Source organism: Papilio machaon, chromosome 27 (genome assembly GCF_912999745.1).
Source record: "Papilio machaon chromosome 27, ilPapMach1.1, whole genome shotgun sequence".
NCBI lineage: Eukaryota > Metazoa > Arthropoda > Insecta > Lepidoptera > Papilionidae > Papilio > Papilio machaon.
The window spans coordinates 4,349,803-4,377,658 of NC_060012.1; the positions used below are offsets into that span (position 1 = coordinate 4,349,803).

Here is a 27,856-nt window from a genome sequence, read left to right on the forward strand (position 1 = left end):
CAAGCAAATCAAATCTTCATTTTATAACATTTCTCTGACTAATTTAAAATAAAAAAAGAAATCTACAGCCGGTTTTATTTGGAGTGTACCAGATTGAGGAACTCCTCCCTGGTCTTCGGGTCATCTCTGAAGACGCCCAGCATGGTCGATGTAACTGTCTTACTGTTGATCTTCTGAACTCCGCGCATCACCATACACATGTGTCTGAAAAGTTTAAATTAAATAAAACAACAATCTAGAAACCGAATTCTAATCCTCTCCTCCCTCTTACCATTTTCTCATAAGGAGGGGATTGGAAGGGCAAATGAATTTGACAGAAGAAAAGATGTTTAAAATGGAAATACCCTCTTTATGTACTTTTTTCATCATCATCATTTCCTTTTCCCTACGTAATTACAAGAGAGCATGCGTTAGCGCAGCATGATCTCTTGTAATCTCTTTCTCATCTCTTTCAGACATCTCTATTAGACGTCATATTCACTCCCTTCTTACGCATATCTTCTTTCACACCATCCATACTTTCTTCGGTCTTTTTTGTGACTTACACTCCCTCAATAACGACGGCGACGCCCGCCGGTCTGACCGCCTGAGTGACAGCGATGGCAATCTGCTTTGTGAGACGCTCCTGCACTTGTAGTCGCCGGGAGAAGATCTCTACAATTCTGCAATTAGAACATTATATTAGAATAGCAATTTCACAACAAGAAAGGTTTTCCTTCTCTACATCGATCTATCTTCCGTTATTTCAATGAATTGAAAATTTACAAACAATGTAAGTCGTACTGGGGTCACAGGAGAGGTAGGGTGGGGCAGTTCCCCCCGTCTCCGAGAATTAAAAATGCAAAATAGATATGAAAATTACTTCGAATAAGACCATATTAATGGTAGCTTCCTACCCTCCTAAGACCCAGACTAGATTATCGGCTGACGATGCTCAGAGTAAAAAGAAATCATTGTTTATTAAATACAAAAATTACACTGTTCGAAAAAACTGAACCATTAACAATTAATGACTCAAAATGGATAAAATAAATAACAAAAGAATAATGAAATCTAACTTTAACTATATAAAAGGTATTGAACATTTGTAAACATTTTGTAATTTAGGACTTTTAGGAGTGTCTAGTAAATCTATTCGTAGTGCTATATTAAGGCTTTGTTTCTGCAACTATCACGTTATAGAAGTACGTCAAAATATCTGTATTTTCACACTTACTCATACTAACAATAGTGCATTTACCTTGCGAGCTTGCTGAGGCCAAGTATTTTGCCTTGAGGCAGGTAACCGATAGAAACCTTGCCATAGAATGGGACCAAGTGGTGTTCGCACATCGAGAACATTTCAATATCCTTCACGACCACCATCTCGTCTGTGTCTTCGTCGAATATCGCATTGTTTAGGACCTCTGCGAGAGAAAAAAATACTTATTACTAAAATCATTTTAACAGATTTTTTAAATTAAATTTGCTTTTAAAGTTTGCTTTATTACACCGTGATACTCAGTTCTATTGTAATATGACTCGATTTATTTATTATATCAAAAGTGGTGTAATCCATCCATCCAAATATAGTGGCTTGAAATATAATACCAGTCGCTGAACTCGTAACTAACCACATGCCGGCAAAAAGTTTGAATTTTATAATACCTTCCAAACTCTGGTCGTAGCCTTTAGTAAAGAACAGCATCGCCTTTGCTGCTCTCTCTGGCGTCTTCAGCAGACCCTGTCTCTCTGGATCCTCACCCAGGCCTGGAAAATAAAACAAATCTAATTAATTGCTTTTTTTAATAGGATAACATTCTAAATGAGCGGTTACCTGATTTTGCTAAAATAGCGAAATAAACACTAGCTATAGACATCAGCAACAAATTCAAAGGTTGCAGATGCATTGCCTACAGAAATTAAATATTTTGATTCTCTTTCCACCAATCCATTATCTATTAAAAAATCTGGGAAGGGGAAAAGAACTAGAATTGGTCTCTGGCAAACACACTCTTTAGTGAAAACGCGGATAAAGTCTGCAATCATCTGATGTCTTCTGTGTGTTTAATTTCCAGGTCTTTAACAGCAGTAGCTGTTACAGACCTGGAAATTTGTTTGTGTAGCTAATGCTGCGGTATCTACCAATTTTAAAAAGCTAAATTACCTGTGAGTAGAAGTCTGTATGAGTTAGCCATGTCGGGCAAGAGAGCCTCTCTGGTAGGCGGCCTGTGGTCCAGCTCCAAGTCATGGTGGAAGGTGCAGTTCTCATGACCTGATGACAAAAGATAAACTCAGTGTTATTAATATCATAGACATCGTTAATAGAAAAAAACGAAATACCTGATTGACTCAGGGTAAGAATACGTATCAAATTACACCTTACTCGTTAAAATCATATCAGTCGTTTCAACTATATGAGGTTACTATATAAATTACATACAACCCAAGTACATATACATCATTACATGAACGACTCCCTGAAGATGGACCCCAGACGGGTCCATCTTCAGGGCGAGTGTTTATTTTGAGGAATTCGCGGTCGCGTCACATCTCGAGTGCGAGAAACTAGTCGGTGCCATCACCGGACAATCACACGTGAGTTAAGACGTTCTTAATTAATTTATTACTATGTCTCACGAAAGTTTAAACAAATAAACGAATAGAACTTAAAATCCTAAAGAAATCTTTGTCTTTTTTTAAATCTCAATACGAAAACTGTGTAACTTCAACATCCTCAATTGAATCCTAGATGTCATAGAGCTAGGGTTGTCAATACTTCTGGTTTAACTGAAGTTTTCGAATTTCACGATTTACTACAGATGTGACATGAACGTCTTAAAGTCTATGGATGGTAAGAACTAACCAACAATCGGCCATCAAAAATCACCATATGTCGTTTTTTTCGTCATACCTAAGGATGACTTTTTTCTGTTCTTTCTTTTCGTCGTTCACTAATGATCAAGGGTTGATATTTATTTATATTTTTTATGTCAGTTTTCTGGTCTATATTTATTAAATGTTGGCAACCCTACGGACCCCTAGCTCTTCAATCACGTTCACACTTCCACAACGAAACAATATCACCTTCAATCATTTTACTCTACCAAATACTTAAACTATAGTCCGATAAACCAATCTGACCCGGTGACAACACATGACATAAGAAGACAGCTACCACAAGCCTTTTGAGATACTATTTACTTGATCCATATGAAATTGTTATGGCCATTGGGCTAGATAATTTCGTGGCACTATAACTAGTGTTCTTCCAACAAAATGGCTACAATTTATCCCAAATCAATACCTGAGTCTTAAAAAAAAAGTTTGTTTCTATAAAATAATTTATTTTTTATTATCTTAACGTTATATTTTGATAGTCTGTTGTTAAATTTAATGCGTAATTATCAGTACATGTAAAGACTAAAAAGATTAAAAAATCGTTAATAGTCAACTCGATTAATTGTTAAAACAATAAAAAAATGTGTGTAAAAAAACAAGTAATTACAAACAGAACCTTTTTGTTACGTAGCAACTATGTCAACAAAAACAAATAACATATGTAGAGAAGCAAGTATTACTAAAGATATGTTCTGCGCAGATATATGTGGACACATATAGATGGAGTGTTTAATACTTAGACGTGTAATGGAGAGTCAGTTTTGTAACGTAATTTTTTACTGTATTAAGGGAATTTATTCCAATAAAAGGAGGCTTTTTCGTCTCACATTTGTGCTCCAGATTAGGTATTTATTCTTACTATCTTTACTAATGTTATAAATGGGAAAGTAACTCTGTCTGTCTTTCTTGCTTTTACGCCAAAACTAATGTACCGATTTAAATGAAATTTGGTACACTAATAGTCTAACCTATGAAAGGTCATCGGCTTTAACGCGAAAAAAGGGTTATAAGGGATTGAATGTGGGGGTGTGTTTCACTTAGAAACTTATTTTTTAGGCTATTAATTTGATAAAAGTTTTTCCTTTTAAGCGTGCAAAATAACAATAGGTAATCGGGGATTAAAATTTGTATGGAACTATGTAAAGTTATGTGAATTTTTTGTAAGTTTAATGTGTTTTATTAGAATATTTTATAATATGAAATAAAACAATTAGACTGAGTCATTAAAAATGATAACCGAAGACAGTATTTCACGCGGAAATCGCGGCTAAAACTATTAGGTTATAAAACTGTGTTTTCTTCTAAGCAAATAAGAGCTTCCTAGCATCATATGAACACATTTACCCTCACACAGAATAATTTAATTATTTTACGATTAAACAATGTAAATAAATAAATAATAATTTCTATCTGTTTTTCTCATATGCGTTCATATACCACTGGACAGATTTGAATTGAAACTTTGGTCTGAATCTTTTGTACCTTAAGAAAGGGTTACATAGATTTTATGTGACTTTATTTTGACTTTCGCATTGCAAAACATGTCGGGTTTAGGTACCAAAAAATATTACTTTTGAACATTAATCGGAGTGATTTATTAAAATTATAAATGCTTATATTGCGTAAAAGAGGATGTATGACAGGCCAGATATGACGACTGATAGAGATGTATGGAAGGATGTATGGATGTATCAATGAGAAGGACGTAATGACGATAATCAAACGATTATCTACAGAATCTTATAACAATACGTTTTGTATATTCAGTCAGGTCTTTATCGTTTGGATTAAAAAGGTTGAGGTTAACTACGTTTGTGCACGAAACGTGTTTTTGCTAAATTTTTTTAACTACGGGATTTTTTATCTGTACATAATGCATTTTATAATAAAGTTATCATTTAGGTTATGTTTTTTTGTGTAATTCGGTCAATGTTGCACTTGTTTATATAGTTTTTATCGTACATATTTCCTTCTACGTCTCATATACTTAATACATAAAGCATTTTAATTAAGAACAGTAGGCACAGGTCATATCTATATATATAAAAGAAAGTTGTGTTAGTTACACCATTTATAACTCAAGAACGGCTGAATTGATTTGACTGAAAATTGGTGGGCAAGTAGCTTAGAACCAGGAATAGGACATAGGATAATTTTTACCCCGTCTTCTTTTTTTTTTCTGCGCGGACGGAGTCGCGGGAAAAAGCTAGTATTAGATAAGATGAACGTTACTATGTAATACCTATCACGAATATTTGTGAGAATTACCTTCGTATCGTCATCGTTAATTATGTCAAAATTAGTATGAGTTTTTGGTATAATTTCCGCTGCACAAATTTGTGAATTGGTGAAGAGGTCACAAATATTCGTGCTAGGTCCACTGAACGACTCAACAGATCGGTGTGAAATTAGCAACAAAGATAAATGAGCCTGGAGTAGCACAAAGGTTATCAATTTAGTTTTTTTTAAACTAAATGCGCCTAAAATCTAAAGTCATGTCACGTCAGATCAAAATTTGAACTTTGATGGACAAATTCTTGATTTTTAGATTCGTTCATATCTCTAATGAATAACGATGGATTAAAAACATTAAATTTTTCGTAGTTATTTTTCCATGTCATAAGTTGAATTCATAATAATTGTAGATTAAAACTATTAAAGTATTAATTAAAAATCAATAAATCCGAGAAAGAATACAAATGAATGAAACTTCATTCGTTAAAATCGGAGAACGTGGAACTTACATAAAAAACATCACCCTTGTAAATCAGTCGGGTCATACCAAGGTCGTGTAATTTATATTTATTTATTCTGTAAAATTTAATTTTTTTTTAAATAGCCAGTGTTGAATTTAAACATTTTACGATTTTTTACTGCGACCATAAATGCATAATATCGTAACAAGTATAATTAATAAACTACAATAAAAATATGTACACTGCAGTAAAAAAACAATTATGATAAATTTAAGATTTAGATTTAACAGTTGCAAAACCAATTTATACAATAATACTTTTATAAAAAATAAAATGACATTTTTAAAAATTACGTAATCAAATTAAAAATAAAATAAGGCTAAATTATAAATAATTCCTTTGCCATTAATTTATTAATTAAAAAACAAACAAACCAGGTGTAGTCGATGTCCGCGGTGTCATTGGTGTTCCGGGTACTTCTAATTCATTATCGACATCATTTAAATGGAAACTCTTAAATGCTTCAGGTGCTTTTTTATATTTGCTGACGAAAGAACCTTTCGAATTATTGTCGACGCCATTTTCTTTGTCTTCTGAAATTGAATTTCGAATCGAACGCGAACTGACGCGTCGAATTAAAGAAGATGGCGGCACCGCTGGTTGTTCCATATTTAAATCTTTACCGTTCACTGTTGCCATTTTAAATGGGCAATTATTTTTAAACTGAAATATTTTTTATATAAATTAAAATATTATTTTATTTTACAAATAAACGTTCGATGTGTGCGAATGTCGGCTAGATACTATGTGAGTGAACGGCAATTTGTTAACCTCTTCGACCCGTAGAAGGTTATCAAAGCTCACTACAATGTTTTCAGTACCAAGATTAAAGCAATCGTGTTATAATAACGCACGTTTTACTTCCGATAGCTAAGAAAATTACTTATTAATTGGATAGATAATTAAATGTTACATCGTTAAATATAACAAGCAAGCAACAAAGACGAGGCTTGATATTTCGACGGTCCCTACGTAAACTTAAGTAACTGTAAAAGGATAATTTTATACGAGAGTACTTTAAACATTCAAACATGTGTAATTCGCGTTCTATTATAGTTTTATTTTTAATGTACTTCGAGTAAAATGCGAAAATAAATATAAATAATTATACTAGAAATTTACATTTGATAATGTCATAATTTATAATATAATTGAATAAGTTATTTTTCAAGCATAAACCTCAATACAGGGGTTTTACAGTAGATTTCCACTGTCGCAAAATTTATATTTAATACATATTGGCATCCCTTTTATTCCCTTTGACCAAAAAAAGCAAGGATGGAAAGCGGAAGCGCATTTGAGAGAGGAGGGAGAACATAGAAAGGGATATGTCCTCTTTCTTGCGTCAACTCCTCTGTTGAGTAAAGGTAGGCAGCGCATCTGCAATTGTGGATGACTATGAAGCAGGAGTCGCTTCGCTATTAAAGCGTATTCTGGTGGCCACTAGCTCGTACAGTAATTTAATATTAAGTAAGTAAGTAAAATTAAGTAAGTTGATGAATTCAACTGAAATTACTATTTTAATTCGGTTGGACAAAGTGTTCGTACTTGATAAATAACCTTTTCAATTATATTATCTATTTTATAAAGCACCTAGCTAGCCTCAAGTAATCGGAAATGTCAAACAACATAATATTAGTAACTTAAGGTCCCAGTTACTATGAAGGTTAATCGTTTATCAATATTAAATAGTTCACATACAAGGTTTCTGATAAGTTTAAGATCTTACAAATAGACTAACTAACTAAATTTAAAACTTTTAAGTTTAACTTTGGTATCACAAAGTTTATGGACTATAACAATGTAATATTCTATATATATAAAAGAAAGTCGTGTTAGTTACACTATTTATGACTCAAGAACGGCTGAATCGATTTGACTGAAAATTGGTGGGCAGGTAGCTTAGAACCAGGAAACGGACATAGGATAATTTTTACCCCGTTTTCTATTTGTTATTCCGCGCAGACGGAGTCGCGGGTAAAAGATAGTTTATAATATTAGTAAGATTTGATTTTATCAACGCAATCTAAGCTAAAGTCGATTGCTTATGTTGTTTCAATAAACAGTGTAAACCATTTGAACTGGTTATTTTTATTAACAATATTGCCTTGTCAATGATAGGGTTATCTGAATCAATAAGGTTGTATCACTTCCGTGTGTCAAGGTACTATGGTTTCCACTATTACTGAAAATATGAACGACTAGTTGTAACTTTATAAGTAGTGTGTTCTTCCAGACTATGTTCTACATCCGTATCAAATTTCATCAAGATCCATTGAACCGTTCTGTACATACATTCAAACAAACATCCATCCATCTAAATATTCGCATATATAATATTAGTAAGATAATTATAAATTTAAAAAAAAACTATAATCCCGACTCACTGGATGACATTCGGGATAAGAATAAAAATCAATTGACAATCTCATATGCTTCTAATTAAGTTTATTTTTAATCCGTACGGACGGATTCGCGGGCAACAGCTAGTGAATTATAATCGTTATTTTCTTTCTATCTAATATATAAAATTCTCGTGTCACAGTTTTCGTTGCCATACTCCTCCGAAACGGCTTGACCGATTCTCATGAAATTTTGTGAGCATATTCAGTAGGTCTGAGAATCGGCCAACATCTATTTTTCATTTTTTTTTTAACTGCGCGCGGACGGAGTCGCGGGCGACAGCTAGTATGTATATAAATATCCTTATTAAATGTTAGAAAATAACATAGAAAGTTATTTAGAGCATGGAAAGTGGATCACTTTCATTTGTTACAATACAACGATCTCCAAACAAATCTAGTTCGATATTTAAATATAGTTAAAATTCCAAACATATCAAGTTTTGTAAGCTATCGTGTTTGTATGTTTGTTGATTCCGTACAATTTACATTTTAGATACAATTTTTTCTACATTATTTTAGTGTAGTTACTTAATGTTGTATTAAAAAAAAACTAAAACACACAATTAAATGAACTAAACAAGTATATTATTCATCTAAACACATTTTTAAATTTACACGTAATGAATATACATTAAAAACGAATTAAATATCAAGAAAAAGAATTTTATAACAAATATCTGATGATTAGAAAATGAAACCCTAAAATACAAGAATATTACGAAAGATTGTGTAACAATTACATGTATGAAGATGGACAAAAGTTCTACAAAATGGTCATTGTAATTAAATATTTAATTACGTTATAATAAGGACTATGATATCCTCGTTTAAAACATATTGTTATCTCTGTTTTGTTAAAGATAATGACAGAGATGAGTATATATTATATATAGAGATTTTCGTCTCAGAAACCAACGTGAAATACAGTAGAGGACGTTTATTTCCTATCAGTTTTCGTTAAATACTAGCTGGCGCCCTTGACTACATCCGCGCCTATTTAAAAAAAAACTTAATTAGTAGCCTATGTGTTCTTCCAGACTATGTTCTACATTTGTGCCAAATTTAATCGAAATTCGTTGAACCGTTTTTGAGATACCTTCAAACATCCATCCATCTAAACATTCGAATCTATCTATATATATAAAAGAAAGTCCTGTTAGTTACACTATTTATAACTCAAGAACGGCTGAATCGATTTTGCTGAAAATTGGTGGGCAGGTAGCTTAGAACCAGGAAACGGACATAGGATAATTTTTACCCCGTTTTCTATTTTTTATACAGCGCGGACGGAGTCGCGGGTAAATGCTAGTATTATATAAAAGAAAGTCGTGTTAGTTACACTATTTATAACTCAAGATCGGTCGAACTGATTTAGCTGAATATTGATGGAGAGGAAGCTTAGAACTAGGAGACGGACATAGGAACTATTTTTATCTTGTGTGCATTTTTTTTATTCCGCGCGGACGGAGTCGCGGGTAAAAGCTAATTTATAATATTAGTAAGATTTGACGATCAATTCAATTCGATAAAAAATGTGTTAAATAGCTCTTAGGCCCTTCGTACATAAGGCACATTGTGCGACATTGTTTTTTGTGTACAAAGATTGAATAAAAAAATAAATAAAGTTAAGAAGCGAATCATTTTAATTTAAAATTTTAATATCTATATATATAAAAGAAAGTTGTGTTAGTTACACCATTTATAACTCAAGAACGGCTGAATCGATTTGACTGAAAATTGGTGGGCAGGTAGCTTAGAACCAGGAATAGGACATAGGATAATTTTTAACCCGTTTTTTTTTTTTATTCCGCGCGGACGGAGTCGCGGGTAAAAGCTAGTTTAGAATAAATTAACATTTTTGATTTAGATGTTAAATGATTTTAATAATGAAAACGTTTAATTAAATTCAAGTAAAATTTTCCACTGTTTACAAGATTACTGAAAATAAATATGTTTTTTTTACCACCGTCTTAAAGAGTTAATACAATTGGCCAGTATTATTTAATCTATCTTTAAAATATTAAATTGTGCCATTGCTTTTTTTGCTTTAAGTTCACCGTTTTTTAATTTTAAAAAAGAATTCTCATGTATTTTTACGCTACTTATTTTGTTCAGAAAATTGCTCATATTGCCTAAACGATTTTAATCAATAATTATTCATGTTGATTGTACACGTACACACTTTTATAAACCATTTTTTTTTTTCTATAATTGGTAGTAATTAAACATGGCAACACTCGCAGTTAATACACTATGAATCATTGTTTGTTTTACCATTAGCGTGTGATTTTTATCACAAGAAATTATTTACACGTGATAATTTTATTGCAAACATAAATTAGGATATTTGTAATAAAACTAGCTCTTGCCCGCGACTCCGTCTGTGCGCAATTAAGAAAAAACTTAATTTGTAGCTTATGTGTTCTTCCAGACTATGTTCTACTTAGATGTCAAATTTTAATCCGAATTTTTAATCCGTTGAACCGTTCTGGAGATATCTTCAAACAAACATCCATCCATTCATCCATCTAAACATTCGCATTTATAATATTAGTTAGGTATGTACCAAACAGATCAATCTATAAAAAGGAAATAGGTGTCATGTCTAGATTTGATCCAAATAAATAGAGCAAGTTAAATAAAACCGTTTAAAAACCTAAACTAAACTAAAAAAACACAAAATGCCAGACACAAACTCTAATAGTTAACATGAAAGCATCGAAAAAAGATTTAGCAAGAAACACAAAGGTATGACAACAAAACTCTACTAGTCTTCTAGTTATTTAAAATAAAAAAATGGAACCCATCTGCAAGCACTTCCTTTCGATTAAAATAATTTTTATCAAAATCGGACCACCAGGGGCGTAGCTTCGCGTTAACACACATAAAAAAAATACAGTCGAATTGATAACCTCCTTCTTTTTGAAGTCGGCAAAAAATTGATTATACTAAATATCCAACTAAATGTTTCCCTTAGTAACCAATTAACATTTCTATGTGTATCATTAAATCGTAAATAATATTTGTGAATGCAAAACTGGATTACTTTTGAATGTTATGTAACATAATATCAAGATTAAATTATAACTGTGAACAAGCCAGAAATGTCCTTGCCTCCACAAAAGTGAACGCATGTCCTTAACTTAAGTACAATCGACGCCAAAATCATTTACGAGTATATACTACTAGCTGTCGCCTGAGACTCCGTGCGGAATTAAAAAAAAAAATAAGTACCCTATTTGTTCTTCCAGACGTCTACATCTGTGTCAAACATTAAGATTCATTGAAGCCGTTACGGTGATACTTTCAAACAAACATCCATCCATGCATCTAAAAATTCGCTTTCACATATAATATTAGTATGATTAGAATGGCTATAAATTTTAGTAACAACTAGATAATATACTCGTTAAATTTAAAAGCTCATTGTCTTTTGAAGTAAAAATGTAGCTACAAGATTTATTGTTAATTACTTCAAAATACAATTAAATAAAACTAGCGGTTCGTCCGCACTTCGCAAGGGAGAACATTTGTTTCTTAAATATTTTACTCGTGTAACAAAAATGTAGCCTATGTCAGTCAGTGACAATGTAGCTTTCTAATGACAAAATAATTTTTTAAAACAATCTAGTAGTTTTTGAGTATATAAGATATATAAAGAGAGGATTTTGTTCCATTATAAAGCAGAACACAACATGGAATTACTTATATTTGCAATGAATCAAAAAATTTAAAATTGGAATCCCCTCTGCAGTCAAAGATAACATAGACTTTTGTAAATGTTGCCAGATAAATAAATATATAAAAAATACTAAAGACAATTTAATTTCAATAAATGATACTAAAAATCTTTACCGAAACTGTGTAAACGTTATTCAAATTATCGCTGCAAAGTCTATAATCTAGATAACACGTTTAGAAACCGAAGTTAGTTATTGCTAAATTAGATCAATCGAACGGTTATTTCCCGGGAAAGTGAAATGTCAAACCATAAATGTCAAAGAATAAAGAATATATATTAAATAATTATTTCATTTAATTGTTGAGAGCGTGAATTTTTTGAACCTTTTTTCTTAGTTTAGTTCAACAGCTCTCACACATTTTTGAATTGAAAAACCTTTTGGGAAGTGAACTAGATATTTTACGGAACCCTAGATTGTAAGTTTTCTAGGCCCTAAAATTTGTATTACTATATTAAAACTAGTTGTCGCCAGCGACTCCGTGCGCTTGGAATTAAAAAAAAAAACTTAATTAGTAACCTATGTGTTCTTCCACTCTATGCTAAATTTCATCGAGATTCATGCAGCCGTTCTGGAGATACCTTTTAACAAACATCCATCCATCTAAATATTCGCATTTATAATATTAGTAAGCTAACTGTTAGGGAAGTAAAAAAGAATTAAGAAAAAACTTTGCAATGCAATACTTTGAAATAAGGTTATAAATAGAAATGATTTCATTGTCTTTGCATTGATTAAGCTACGAAACTACTGAACCGATTTGAAAACTTTCACTGTTTTTGAAGCTACAATATCCCCGCGTCACACAAGCTATATTTATTAATATTTTTTTTAATTTCACTCAAATTAGTAGGCAACTGCTACTTATAAATAAAGCTTTTATAAAAAGTTTGAACCTTGTAAAACATATTAGTTACTTGACAAGTTATAGGATATTAAAATTGTTTACATATAAAGTCGAAGTTACTTTTTGTTTTCAAGGACAATAACTGGTCTTAAAATTTATAAATTAAAAAAATCATAATAACTGTATACCCTAATTCGAGAATTGAATGACATCCAACTCGTCAAAATCGGTCCAATCGTTTAGGCTACAGGTCATAGTCGAACTTTCATAGAAAGCTACATATATAAAAACTTTTGTACGAGAAAACCACATCCCTCTTGTACCATTCGTGTAATAAAATCAACATTTAATTTTGATGACTGTGTTATACTCAAACATTTGCTTTACAATCAAATTGCGTTAAGTTAAACTGAACCAGTTTTTTTTATTAACAAAACTAGCTGTTGCTCGCGACACTGTCCGTGTGAAATTAAAAATAAACTTAATAAGTAGCCTATATTATGTTCTTTCAGATTATGTTCTATTCTATATCTGTGCCAAATTTCATCAAGATCCGTTGAGCCGTTCTGAAGGTACCTTCTAACAAACATCCATTCATCCATCAATCTAAACATTCGCATTTATAATATTACTAGCTGCCGCTCGCAACTCCGTCCGCGCGAATTAAAATACACTTTTTAAATAGCCTGTGTTCTTCCAGCCTATGTTTTACATGTATGCCAAATTTAATATAGATCCGTTGAACCGTTCTAAAGGTACCTTCTAACAAACATCCATCCATCCATCTAAATTTTCGCATTTATAATAAGTTATAACCGTATTTATTGCGCAAGGATAAAAAAACGAATGTTTTGTTTATTTTTGCCGACTTACTGTTATTTTTTTCACTGTAACCACATCGCACGTTATTTTGCATTTGCACACATCGAACTTAATACGTTATACTTAAAAAATATTTTTTAATACGTACTTGTTAAAATATATTTGTTTAAAAAGCAAGAAATAAACAAAAACAAAGATGGCCGATGTAACGCGCCGTCGCGTCTTGGTGTTATGGCTGACTGAGCGATATCGCGACCAACAGATGATTTTGTACGTGCAAATGCGTTCACCAAAATTTTATCAATCTTAAGGACTGTCCATGTGCTGAGAGAATAAAGCATATAAACATAAAGTAATAACATTCAATGTGGATGTCTAAAAGTAAGAAAGTATGTATGGATTGTATAAAAGATATATTTAATAATGCGAATTCAAATATGGCGGCTTATGAAAAGGACGAATAGTCCATATAATGCTGACCTTATGTTGTAGCAAATAGACTAAAAAAACAAAACAAATTGAACTTCTTAAAATCGATCAAGAATCTCAGCCTCTCTGTTATCTAGCTGTAAACTTAATAAGGTTATCCTAATTAGATAGTAACAATATATGCACCCTACTGCGGCCTCTACTGCGCATGTGTGAACTCGGGAAATCGATATAGGTACACTTGTACGTCATCATGTGACGTTTGCAGAACTTAGAAACTTTGGTACGGGGTTTTTCGGATCATAATGACACGAAAATATTACTGTACCAATAATGACTACCTATTATAGTCTTTGTTTTATATAGAGACGACATTATGACAAGTGTAACTGCTGTGAGAACCTACTGTTAGTAAGAATACACGTATAGACAGACGAACTAAGTCAACCCGGTATACGTCAACCAAAAAAAGCAAACAAACGAATTGAGAACCTTCTCCTTTTTGAAGTCTATTAATCACTACAAAAATCTTTTGTCAATGACAAAAAAGTATGACAATTCTTGTCGAACTATCTTATCCTATCCTGCCAATTCCACAACAGTACCTCTTACGAGGCCAATGAAGTCTGTATCACTATAGTGCATGTTAAAATTTATATACAGTTTTTTTGGTTCCTTAAACAACTTAAAAATATCAACGACCGCGTTAAATTTAGGATTATATTTTTATGAGGTCCTTATCCTTATAAGGTAAAACATTAATTATAAAAATATAAGTTGTTATAGTGTTTAACTCAAAAGCATCCATATAAATAAACTAGCTGTCGCCCGCGACGACGACCGCGCGCAGTTAAAAAAAATTAAATGGGGGGGGGGGGGGTTTATGAAAAATATATGTTGGCCGATTCTCAGACCTACTGAATATGCTCACAAAATTTCATGAGTATCGGTCAAGCCGTTTCGGAGGAGTTCAAGTTCGAACCTCGTGACACGAGAATTTTATATATTAGATATACGATTGAAATGATGGATGAACACACATAGAGTTAGTAATGTGACGCCAGCAACATCTGTTGCACGAATGAGCCTCGACTGGTGCAATACTACGACCACAAAGAAAGCGTGAAAGGGAAGTCATTCCGTATATCGTGTGATGAATACGTTCCGGAGGCCTAATTTTATTCCTTTCCATCCTTGATAATGGATTTTACGGAGGAGTTTTCGTATATAAAGCGTAAAAAATTCCCTTTCCGTGTGTTTCCTCCATCGATTAAAGGTAGGCAACGCATCTACAATTGCGGTTGTCTATTGGCAGTCGCTTCGTTATTTGGGCGAATTCAGTTGGCTGCTTGCACGTTTGCCAACTTATAATATATAAAAATAACAATTACTATGTCTAATAAACTATATTATAATAACAATAAAAGTAGGACACTGACTCAACTATAATATATTTCCTTAGCGTAAAATAAAACGACTTATAAGTACGTGAGTAGATATTTTATTTCCTTAAATAAAAGAACTCTACATAACTTAAGATAAAGAAAGGATAAAGAAATGTGGTTTGAAAGAATGACTTAATAGTACAGACAGCAAAAAAAGCTATGTTTTTACAATTTGAGGTTACATGATTTAATTTTAAAAAAGGTTTGATTAAAAAACGCCTAAAAATAAAATACATTTTATTTATTTCTTGATCTGTATTGTGATTTTTTTTTTTACGAAAAAAATTAATATTTAATTATAATTGTTCTTTATCATCATCTCCCTGGCCTTTTCCCACTCACGTGGGTTCAGCGCACAAGGTTTTATAAACCTTAAAGTTTTGGCTTAAGTTTTTACGGCAGGCCGCCTGCCTCGTGCCAACCCAACTTATTCTTGATGACTTCATATTAATGAAGTATTAATAAATATGTCCTAATAAAATTACTTATAGTTTACCTTCTAAGTGCTCTCCAAATAGTTGATAACTGTAAAGTTTTACTAGTTAAAAACTTGCACAACATTATATTTTCAGCTCTTTAATTTCCTTTTATAAAACTGAGGCAATAGTATGTTTTAATATATGTTTTACGGCAGTGGAAACATACTAATGTTGTTAATTCACCTGGGATTCCCATACGGGAAAACCTTTGGCATAGCTTTGAATCTGGTTTATAGTGAGCACTCAAACGTCTTGTTACCATGGGGATAACCAGAGACCAGTTTTTTTAATATAATGGTATATCAGTACGAAAGTTTTTTAATGTTTTTACGCGCGGAGTAAAAAATAGAAAACCGTGTAAAAAATATTCTATGTCCGTTTCCTGGTTCTAAGCTACCAGCCCACCAATTTTCAGTCAAATCGATTCAGCAGTTCTTGAGTTATAAATAGTGTAACTAACACGACTTTCTTTTATATATATAGACTAGCTTTTACCCGCGACTCCGTCCGCGCGGAATAAAAAATAGAAAATGGGGTAAAAATTATCCTATGTCCTTTTCCTGGTTCTAAGCTATCTGCCCACCAATTTTCAGTCAAATCGATTCAGCCGTTCTTGAGTTATAAATAGTGTAACTAACACGACTTTCTTTTATATATATAGACTAGCTTTTACCCGCGACTCCGTCCGCGCGGAATAAAAAATAGAAAATGGGGTAAACATTATCCTATGTCCTTTTCCTGGTTCTAAGCTATCTGCCCACCAATTTTCAGTCAAATCGATTCAGCCGTTCTTGAGTTATAAATAGTGTAACGAACACGACTTTCTTTTATATATATAGAGATAGATATAGATATAGATGACAGTAAATTAATTTAAACTAAACTTTTTCAGTATTTGAATTTATGACAAAGAAATTTAGACTTATCACTTTTACTTGAATTTCGTTACGCGAGAGAGAAAAAAGATTAACTAACGAATGTGTATGAATGAGAGAAAATATGCATTATATTTATTTATTACTAGCTGTCGCCCGCGACTCCGTCCGCGCGCAGTTAAAAAATGGGGGGGTATGAAAAATAGATGTTGGCCGATTCTCAGACCTACTGAATATGCTCACAAAATTTCATGAGAATCGGTCAAGCCGTTTCGGAAGAGTACGGGAACGAAAACTGTGACACGAGAATTTTATATATTAGATTTTCCAAATAAACCATTCTTCTATCATCTACCCAATTGACTATGGCAGTAGGTTTACATTGTAGAAACATTTTGTCATTGGTCTCACTCTTATTGAAAAAAAAAAATGTAAAACAACATGTTTTATGCGAGTATTTCTGCATTAGCAACAAGTATTTCAAATTATATTAATTCTTACAGATAACATAAATTACGTAATAATTGTTTTTTTTAACTATCTACAGACAAATTCGAAGAATAATATTTAATTTAATGACTTTATTTCCTTCCTCATTTCTATGTGTATGGGATTTCACATTTACCTGGCAATTTTAATACAACCCATAATATTAACAGTTGAGTCATAGACAGTGTTTGGATCTATGGTGCAATAATACCGTACTCTATATGTATAAACATAACTTATATTTAAACATAATATGCATGTTACTAACGTCAACAAAACACATTCAGATTATGTTAAAAATGAAGGTGAATTTAAATATATTGGAGTAACCTTGAATTTGTAATACCTAAATTTTCGTTTAAAACATATATTGTTATCTTTTTTTTTTGTAAGGATAATGACAAAGATATTTTATATACATTAGATTTTTGGTTTCAGAAAGCAACGGTTAGTCGTTTAAATAATGATGACTCAAGCATGTTAAGTTAAATTATCAAAAACGAAATCTTAGTGCAAAATAGTCACTTACTAAGTATCTTTCCATGTTATTAAATATAGCAGTTACACGTGACTTCGTCGGCGCATTATTAAAAAAACTAGAAATAAAAAAAACAATACTTTGTTTTTACCAATTTTCTGCTGACTGTATTATGTCCTAAGCCGTGACGTAATTTCTATCGTAAGTTAATACGGTATAATCCAATATTTAAGTGAAGAAAACTTGCATAGATACTTTCCTGGTGTACTGTCGAAGAAATGTGTAACGTTATTTTTTGTAAAAAAAAATCTGTGATAATGAATTATGGTCAGATTTTGACTATGAGTGACGACGATCTAGTTTATTACAGAATGTATATAATTCTGTAATAAACTAGATAGATCTCTATAAACAATATTTATCTCACTGAATTCTAAATTCATCTAAACATATCTTGGCCATAATTGAATATTTATCCTATAGCGCCTTCATAAAAGTAACCGCAATTAAACTTAATAGTATCTTCAAAGATGTCAAAGTAAATCAAATTAAACATTTTTTTCGATTTATTTATTAATCCATGAAATTCGATTGCGTTTTAAATTAGTTTTTTTGCCAGTGAAAATGGGTTTTGACTGCAGTGATCTTATCATATTAATAATCCCATTACATTAAAAAAATAGTGACAACAAATTTGTCATAACTTGGAATTGACATCTTGAAAAATCTATATGAGTATGAGTGTGTGAGTGTGAGCCTATGTGTTCTTCCAGCCTATGTTTGTTATTTATGCCAAATGTCATCGAAATCAGTTGAGCCGTTCGGAGATACCTTCAAACAAAAATCCATCCATCCATCTAAATATTCGCATTTATAATATTAGTAAGACTGTTATTATAGGTGGGCCGTTTTAATAGGTCACATTTGACACTTTATTAAAATTCAAAAACGTAACCTTGTAACGGCGGGCATAACATATTAATTATTTTTTTGAAGTTAGAACTGCACGCTTATTACATTTTTTAAACTTCGATTAGTTAAAAATATTTATTGCAATAATGTCAATCTTACTTCGTTACAATGTTACGTCAATAAACTCTTTTTCTTTTTAAATACTTGAAGTTCGATTCACTTTAGTCGATGTTTGAATCCTCACCACCGCTACCAGTCAAAATGGCAAAAATCAAATAGGCACAAGATACCACGATTTATAACCTGTCCATATATAGAGGTATAAAGTAAATTGTCTATTGTTTCACATTCTTTCCATAATTGTCGTAGGGTATAACAACTATCAATCAATCTTTATGTCAGCTCGTTCGAGGAAACCACCGGTATACCTTTCCCCGACATTTCGTAGTGTCTTGTGCGTAATTCCGAGCCGCCATAAAGTTTGGATGGCATTGTACAATTAGTTATTATTTACATCTTTATATTTGTAGTTTGAATAAACGCGGAAGGTCAAAAAAATACAATAAGCATTGTTGATTTTAAGTTTGAATATCGCGTGATAGCAAAGAACGTATAAAAGAAATACATAGATAACGATTTGTTTATTTTACACGTGTTTTAGGAATGAAAACCCACGATAAAGTAAATATTTGTGTATTAGTTAATCATAAAACATGTTGCTATTTCCTTAATCTAAAAAATTTTACATCACTTTTTTTGTCAATGTTTCGAGAATGGAAACTCAAACGAAATTTATAATAGAAAGTCTTATCACCTATCTATATCAATAACTAGCTTTTACCCGCGACTCCGTCCGCGCGGAATAAAAAATAGAAAACGGGGCAAAAATTATCCTATGTCCGTTTCCTGGTTCTAAGCTATCTGCCCACCAATTTTCAGTCAAATCGATTCAGCCGTTCTTGAGTTATAAATAGTGTAACTAACACGACTTTCTTTTATATATATAAAGATAGAAATTAACTGAAAACTTACTTGTATCATACTAATATAATAAATGCGAATGTTTAAATGGATGGATGTTTGAAAGTATCTCCGAAACCGCTCAACAGATCTTGTCGAAATTTGGCACAGACGTAGAACATAGTCTGGAAGAACACATAGGCTACTGATTACGTTTTTTTAAATTCCGCGCGTACTCGCAGGCGACAGCTAGTAGGAAAAAAAAATTAACCATTAGACTTTTTTTTATAAAGATAAGGTAAAGAAATCATTGGAGTTAGTACAATAGTTTAGAAACTAAAATTACTAGTATACTATCTTATTACTAACCACAGAACTCTAATAAATCTGTGGTTTTATTTTGTTGTTTATTTCGTCAGTTCATAAGATTACAAATATGTAATGAGATATTGTTAATATTGTAGTCAATGGTACAGTTGTTGTATTGATATACAATTTATCATTACTGTCGAAGCTGAATAAGCGAGGCATTGTCCGGCCCTAAAGGACATCTCCATAAAAGAAACTTGGGTATAGGGATTGCAATCCGGCGTCATTTTCAGTCCGGTCGGATCCGACCGGATTGATTAAATCTAGATGATTTTCGCTTTTTAGTACAAAATAAGTAAGTTAATCAAGTGTCACTGCACTTATATGTAGGTAGTTTATTAAAAATAAATCACAAATATATAAAATCGACTTTATTTCTTAACCAATGTTAAGACAAATAGACAACAAGAAAACAATTAAAATTTAGTAGTCTAGGTAACTAGTAATAATTTTACGACGTAACGAGTAGCTTAGTCTTTCTAGATTTCACTTTCACAGATAGATCAATTTATAAGTAACAATATTAATTATCAAGTAACTATAATATCTAATAGATACAATTAACCTTACGTATTTAACTGAAATGAGATCAAAATCATTATTAAAGTATTTGAGAATGCTAACAAATAAGTCTTATAGGTATTTATGATTAAAACAGATACCATCATGATTTGATGAATCTGTCGAACGAATGAATGGCAAAAATTATCACAATAATGAGTTTAGAACTCTTTAGTTTAATCAACTTACGATAAATAAGTACCTACTCATGCAACAGCTATATTATTTTCCCACAAACTGCTAGCACCGGATCCGGTTTTCGGATCCGGTATATTGGTACCGGATCCGGTAACCATTAAATGATGCCGGATCCGCCGGATTACCGGATCCGTTTTTCCGGATTGCAATCCCTACTTGGGTAATTAGAAACTTGAATAAAGGATAAAAATATTATTTATCCAGGTTCAACTGTTAATAATAAACTAGCTATCGTCTGCGACTTCGTCCAAGCCGGAATAAAAAAACCTTATTTATTAACCTTAGTATTAGTAGTGTTAGTTACCTTGTGTAAATAGATGAATGTGAACTTATGTTCGAATTCAGAATAATAGGCGAGGAAAGATTTGATAGTTTGTTTGCATTGAATTAACTCTGAAACTACTGAAACGAATTGAAAAATTCTTTCATTGTTGGAAAGCTACACTATCGGGTGACATAGCCTATATTTGTAGCTAGATTTTTTCTTAATTCTACGTGGACCAAGTCTCTGTCAACGGCTAGTATTTAAAAAAAAATACAAAGAGGTCCAATAAACCCCTTGTTTATTTATTTTGAGGCATTTTATTGATTAATTTGTTACGAAATTCATATATTTATATTAAAACTGCGAAGGTTTTGTAAGATATTAATGAGACATATAAACTTTATTATATTGTATTTACAACAATTAATTACAATTGTTATTTAATTAACTAAAGTTATGCTGGAAGTAATTGTATAACTAGGGTGACCAAGATTTTAAATGGACAATTTATTATTTGTTAATAATTGCTTTTGAACGCGATTTCGTCTGCGCATAAATAGAAAAAATGTGAAAAGTATTTCATATTTAATTTCAGGCTATGTTCTATATTTATGCTTAATTTCAATAAGATGTATTGAACCGTTGCGGAGATATCAAGTAAGTATATAAATCAAACGCATCTTACCGAAACAGTACACATTTCCGTGATCGTGACATATGCGTTCTTCCAGACGAAATAAGTACACTAACCATTCAAACTTTCGTGAGACATTATCAGTAACTTATATAGGAACGGCTAAAACACTTACGTATATTTATCTGATGTCGGCACCGACTAGTTTCGAGCCCATCGGGGGTACATACTCAGTGAGCGAAGGGCCGCGTCCGCGAAATAATACCAGTCCCACTCACCCTGATGAAGGGCCCCCGATGGGCTCGAAACTAGTCGGTGCCGACACCGGATACATATACGAGAGTGTTATAACCGTTCCTATATAAGTTACACTAACTATTAGGTTATTAGTGCTTCGAACTAAGGCTTCTAGGAACGTAGATATTATAATTATAATATAAATTATTTTTTAAATTACAATTGCAAACTCATGGTCACCGTATGCAATCAGCAGGCGTTCATTATAATGTAGTTAAGAATCGTTCAGCCTTGATGGTAAACAGACCACAAAGCCTAACTAACCGGAAACTTACTGACAACTAGGGCCTTAACTTCTATTCTGTACAGAATTAACAATATTAAGTTCGTATTATATATAAAAATTCGTTCCAATCCAAAGCTGAATATTCTATAAGCTGAATATTACGATACATTTTGATGTGTCCTATCTATATGGGCTAAAGTAACAAATTGACGATTTTTACTTTTTTCTGTTAAAAGCTACTTTTTAGTTTAGTTAAAAACATGCATTTAGTTTTGTTTAAGTTTTTTTTTTCAATTCCGCAAGAGGAGTTGCGGGCGGCAGTAAATTACCTGATGTTAGAAAAATACAAAATAAACTTTCCATATTTTACAATATAATATCATTTAAACTCACGTTTTTGATGTTAATTTTTTGACATAATTTAGACATTGCAATAAAATGAAATGTAAATAACTAGCTTTTGCCCGTGACTCCGTCGGCGAGGAATTAAAAAAAAACTTTGTAAATAGTCTATATGTTCTTTCAAATCATGTTCTACATCTGTGCCAAATTTCATCAAGATCCGTTGAGCCGTTCCGGAGATACCTTCAAAAATCATCCATCCATCTAAACAAACGTAAGATGATGGTAAATCTCTACAGTCGTAAAATCATTTCAAAAGTATTGCTATTCCTGTCATAGTCTACAAAAAAACAGAGATAACAAAATTGCAAAAATTCAAGTTACGTGTTCTATGACATAAATATTGACCTCATGTCTCACCTCGGCCTTAGACACGGTAACAGGCAGGGTCATTGGCGTGCTACTTGAACGAAACTCTATTCATTAAATAATAGATATATGTAACTAGTTTACAAGAGTATTAAACGTTTAGATAGTTTTGTTTTAAAATGATTTTGTACGTGAATCATTATCGTCTGCCTGTCTTTTTTGTTACGTAACTTCGGTACCCTACGTAATCCATGCATCTCTATCAGATTTTATATCAGAATTTACTCCCTTCTTACGTATATCGTCTTTCACAAAATTCATTCATACTTCCTTGGATCTTCCTCTACCTATGTAACAATACACATCTATCTATATCTATATATATATATAAAAGAAAGTCGTGTTAGTTACACCATTTATAACTCAAGAACGGCTGAATCGATTTGACTGAAAATTGGTGGGCAGGTAGCTTAGAACCAGGAAAAGGACATAGGATAATTTTTACCCCGTTTTCTATTTTTTATTCCGCGCGGACGGAGTCGCGGGTAAAAGCTAGTCTAATATATAAAATTCTCGTGTCACAGTTTTCGTTCCCGTACTCCTCCGAAACGGCTTGACCGATTCTCATGAAATTTTGTGAGCATGTTCAGTAGGTCTGAGAATCGGCCAACATCTATTTTTCATTTTTTTTTAACTGCGCGCGGACGGAGTCGCGGGCCACAGCTAGTATTATATAAAAGAAAGTCGTGTTAGTTACACTATTTATAACTCAAGAACGGCTGAATCGATTTGACTGAAAATTGGTGGGCAGGTAGCTTAGAACCAGGAAACGGACATAGAATAATTTTTACCCCGTTTTCTATTTTTTTATTCCGCTCGGACGAAGTCGCGGGTACAAGTTAGTTTTATGTAAATACTTTCTTGTTTATCGTCAAACAAGGATAATCTGAGTCAGTGAGAGGGGCGCTACTATCGCGGACATAGTATGACAGCAACATTACGAAAAGGATATTGTGACACTTACTTGTCGTTGAAAGGGGGGCGCTAGTAAGTTGCCATGATTTAATTTGACTTACGCCAACCGGATTCGATATACTTTTTTATTTTTTTTAAATTTTATTACAAACTAGCTTTTACCCGCGATTCCGTCCGCGCGGAATAAAAAAAATGCACACAAGATGAAAAAGTTCCTATGTCTGTCTCCTAGTTCTAAGCTACCTCCTCATCAATTTTCAGCTAAATCAGTTCGACCGATCTTGAGTTATAAATAGTGTAACTAACACGACTTTCTTTTATATATATGTATGGATATACAATTTCATAATAAAAATATTACAAATAATTAACGCTATATAAACCGCAGTGATTTGTCACTAGCGCTGAAGTGACCTTGCGTACATAAGTAATGTTTTAGCTTGCGCTTAATGTTTTTTTGTGTTATGCATTTTACCAAACCTTCATTCATTCATTAATCTAGGAAAGATGTAACTTGCCGTGCGCTCGCCGTACACATTTTTTGCTCCGATAGTACAAAACTGGTTAACCTATATGACTACCTATAGACTTGTTCGTCTATATGTGATCGTCATCAGTCATATGTCCAATCACGTAAACAAATAAGGTGTGAACAAACAGGGAAATAATCAAAACTAAAAGAACAATCGAAACCGTTCAGGAAGTTTATTGTGATCGGGTAATAACCTATAAAATTCCTACAATGAAGTCGGTATTTTCCTCTGATCATTGTATTACTAAGAAACGTTACGTAATCTATACTACTAGATACTACCATTCATAATTCTATTCGCGACAGACATTTGAAAACAACATCGTCATCAGCTCACAATACGTCCCCACTGAGGGGATCAGAGCCTAACCTAAGTTAAGGGTTACTAGGCCATAGTCAACCACGCTGGCCTAGTGCGGGTTGACTTCACACATATCATTGAATTTCTTCTTAGATATGCGTAGGTTGCATCACGATTTCTTTCACCGTCAGAATGTCGGATAAATGTACATATCGACGCTGGAAAGCGTGAACGCTGTAACCCCGAAAATGTCAACTTTACAGGAGTCAAAAAATGATAACTCGTGAGCTGATACGCCTACAAGCATGCGGTATTTAGCAATGTTGTGTAGTTTGTGCTAACCTATAATAAAATCATTATCGTTTGATAATGGTTGAAATTATTAACGTGTGAAAAACATATTCGCGATTTCAAGGGTTACAGCGTTTATGCTTTCCAGCGTCGATATCTTAACCGAAAATCGAAAAACACATTAGGTACATGGCGAAATTCGAACCTTGGACCTGCAGATTGCAAGTCAAGTGCTTAAACCCTGAGCCACCGACGCTCAACAAAACAACACTATTTATATATGAAACAACCAAAAAAACCCGACTGACTAACACCTGACACACTCAGGGGAATATTACGAATTGACACGTCACTTTTTTTTAAGAGAAGGGGCAAACTAGCGGCGGGAACACCAAGGTGATCATCGACTCCCATGGACATCCGCAACACTAGAATAACTGCAGATGCGTTGCCGGCCTATAAGCAAGAAATATGCTCGCTTCTTCAAGGACCCTAAGTCGTACTGGTCACTTGTCAAAATTCAGTCGTTGAGCCTATAGACAGTGACAATAGAATTGTCATACCTCTAAAGCCGCGTTAAACATGCAATACAGAAACACACTAACACACACTAGTTTAAATTGAATTTTAAACTAGTAATTTATCTTACTCTACATTATAAAAAAAAGATAGTTAAAAATAAACAAAAATAACAAAATTGTGTGTTACAAAGGCGCCATTTCAATTTACCCATTTCTTTATCAGTCGTGTAAAAAATATAATCTTTCTAATATAAATGCGAATGTTTAGATGGATGGATGTTTGCTAAAAATATCTCCGGAACCGCTAAACTGATATTGATGAAGTTTGGCACAGATGTAGAGCATAGTCTAGAAGAACACATAGGCTACTTGTTAATTTTTTTATTCTGCTCGGACGGAGTCGCGGATAACTACTAGATTAAACCGGAAACTATTGCATAGACAAGGTTCATTATTTCATTTAAACAGAGCGGTAAAATAAGTCCAAGGCTCGTATACTAGCAAATATTAAATTGATTCTTAAAGTAAAATATTGCGTGACGAGAGAAATGATGAATACAATAGGATTTTCTTGAAATTGTTTTTTTTTTTCATAATATTAGGATAGATACTGGTTGGCTAATATATATATTTTTTTAATGCGAAAGTTTTAAGTAATTTTAGCCAGATAGTTTTTTTTTTCAAATTTAATCTTACTAATATTATAAATGCGAATGTTTAGATGGATGTATGTTCGAAGGTATCTCTAGAACGACTGTATGAATCTCCATAAAATTTGGCATAGATGTAGAACATAGTCTGGAAGAACACTCGGCTACTAATTACGTTTTTTTAACACCGCTCGGACGGAGTCGCGGGTGACAGCTAGTTTGTAATAATAATAAGTGAGATAAAAACTTTATATACAAAATGCTAATAAGGAAACAAAACAACGTATAATTAAAGATAATATAAAAATAATATAAACATACGAACAGAATCTTCGATTTATCTTATCATGTTTTGAGCTGGCGAAAAAAAAATTTAAACTTTATCCATGACCCTAAGCCTCTGAAATAATAACAGATAAAAGTTGCTACGGACAGTTTATCAATAATTTTTTTTTTTCAATATACATATCTGAACCCGGCATTCATGCAATCACAAAGTGAAAAAACATCAAAAACATTAAATAAAATCTACTAGTCTTCTAGTTATTTAAAAAAAAAAACAAAAAAATGGGACCCATCTGCAAGCACTTCCTTTCGATTAAAATAATTTTTATCAAAATCGGACCACTAGGGGCGGAGTTTCGCGGTAACACACATAAAAAAAAAATTCAGTCGAATTGATAACCTCCTTCTTTTTGAAGTCGGCTAAAAATTCTTCGTCTGTCTGTTATAAATAGTGTAACTAACACGACTTTTTTCTATATACGAGTATATATAGATATAGATACAATCATAATCACCATCATCAACTTACTATACGTCCCCACTGGACTCGAAGCATACCCTTGGTCGGGGGTGACTAGACCGTAGTCAACCACGCTGGAAAAGAGCGGGTTGATTTCACACTTATCTTTGAATTTCTTCGCAGATAGATGCAGATTGTATGATGTTTTTCTTCACCGTAAGAATATCGGATAAATTTACATATGTAAATCGTAAAACATAGTTGTACTACGGATAACAAGTCAAGTTCTTAACCTCTGAGCCACCAACGATCTCCTTCCACGTATAAGAAGACTCCATACATAGGTCAAATTAATATGGCTACTTTAAGTGATAACTACATAGTTATCAGAAAGTGTCCGAATTAAAATTGAATATAATTTTCCGTTAGTTTATACAATTTTGCAGCATAATCCGACTTATTGTTTTCAATTACAAAAGGCGGAGGTTATAAATTGGTGTCGCGGCAAACTTTTTTTTTAATTTTTTTTTACTAGTTTTAGTAAGGCGTTAGATTTAGAGTATTTGTAAGGCGTATTAGGTGAATAATATAAAAATTAAATCATATATGAATTTCAAATAAAAATTATTATCTAAATAATTGAGAAATTAATATAATAGACGAAATTCTTACCATTATCAGATTTCTTTCCGTTCTTCGCAATGATGCGACTTCCATTCTGCTCCAAGCACTGGCTGGTTGACACCGTTAATTCCTTCATTGTTGAAAATTAAAAAAAAGAACCGTCAGGAAAGAGCGCGGGAGTGCAGCGATTTTCGCGCGCTTTCAAACGTCACTTTACACAAATTATAACTTTGCAAATGGCAATGAAGGATATTTAAATGGATAATTACTGGAGCAAGAACCAGTTTTTTTTTTGTGTTTAAGTTACGGTCAAGGTAATCGCGGTTGGAATAAAAATATGAGTTGTACTTGTTACGCTGAACGTCAGTATTGTCGGTGACGGACAATTAAAAAGTTAAGTTCAAACGAGTTATGTCTATGGTCTCTGAAGTAAAAATGG

General features: G+C 32.6%; 1 protein-coding gene across 2 annotated transcripts; it reads right to left on the reverse strand.

Moving 5' to 3' along the window:
- Positions 1-19: 19 nt before the first annotated feature.
- Positions 20-27,856, reverse strand: LOC106709625 (GTP cyclohydrolase 1). Of its 2 annotated transcripts, XM_045684721.1 has the most exons (7): positions 13,599-13,680; positions 6,011-6,299; positions 2,147-2,254; positions 1,648-1,749; positions 1,241-1,406; positions 546-662; positions 20-204 (listed from the first exon to the last, which is right to left on the reverse strand). In XM_045684721.1, the coding sequence occupies exons 2-7, from the start codon at positions 6,273-6,275 to the stop codon at positions 75-77; spliced, it is 888 nt and encodes a 295-aa protein (XP_045540677.1). In that variant the 5' UTR covers positions 6,276-6,299; positions 13,599-13,680; the 3' UTR covers positions 20-74. The 2 variants fall into 2 exon arrangements, with proteins under 2 accessions (XP_045540677.1, XP_045540678.1); XM_045684722.1 differs by lacking the exons at positions 6,011-6,299; positions 13,599-13,680 and adding an exon at positions 27,466-27,856.

Bases quoted from the DNA above. Each gene is read 5' to 3' on its own strand.
- LOC106709625 (XM_045684721.1), bottom strand. From the start codon at position 6,275: ATGGCAACAGTGAACGGTAAAGATTTAAATATGGAACAACCAGCGGTG. The intron at 1,407-1,647 runs GTATTATAAAAT...TTTCTCTCGCAG, and splicing joins CTACGACCAGAGTTTGGAAG to AGGTCCTAAACAATGCGATA. The intron at 663-1,240 runs GTAAATGCACTA...TTCTAATTGCAG, and splicing joins GGCCTCAGCAAGCTCGCAAG to AATTGTAGAGATCTTCTCCC.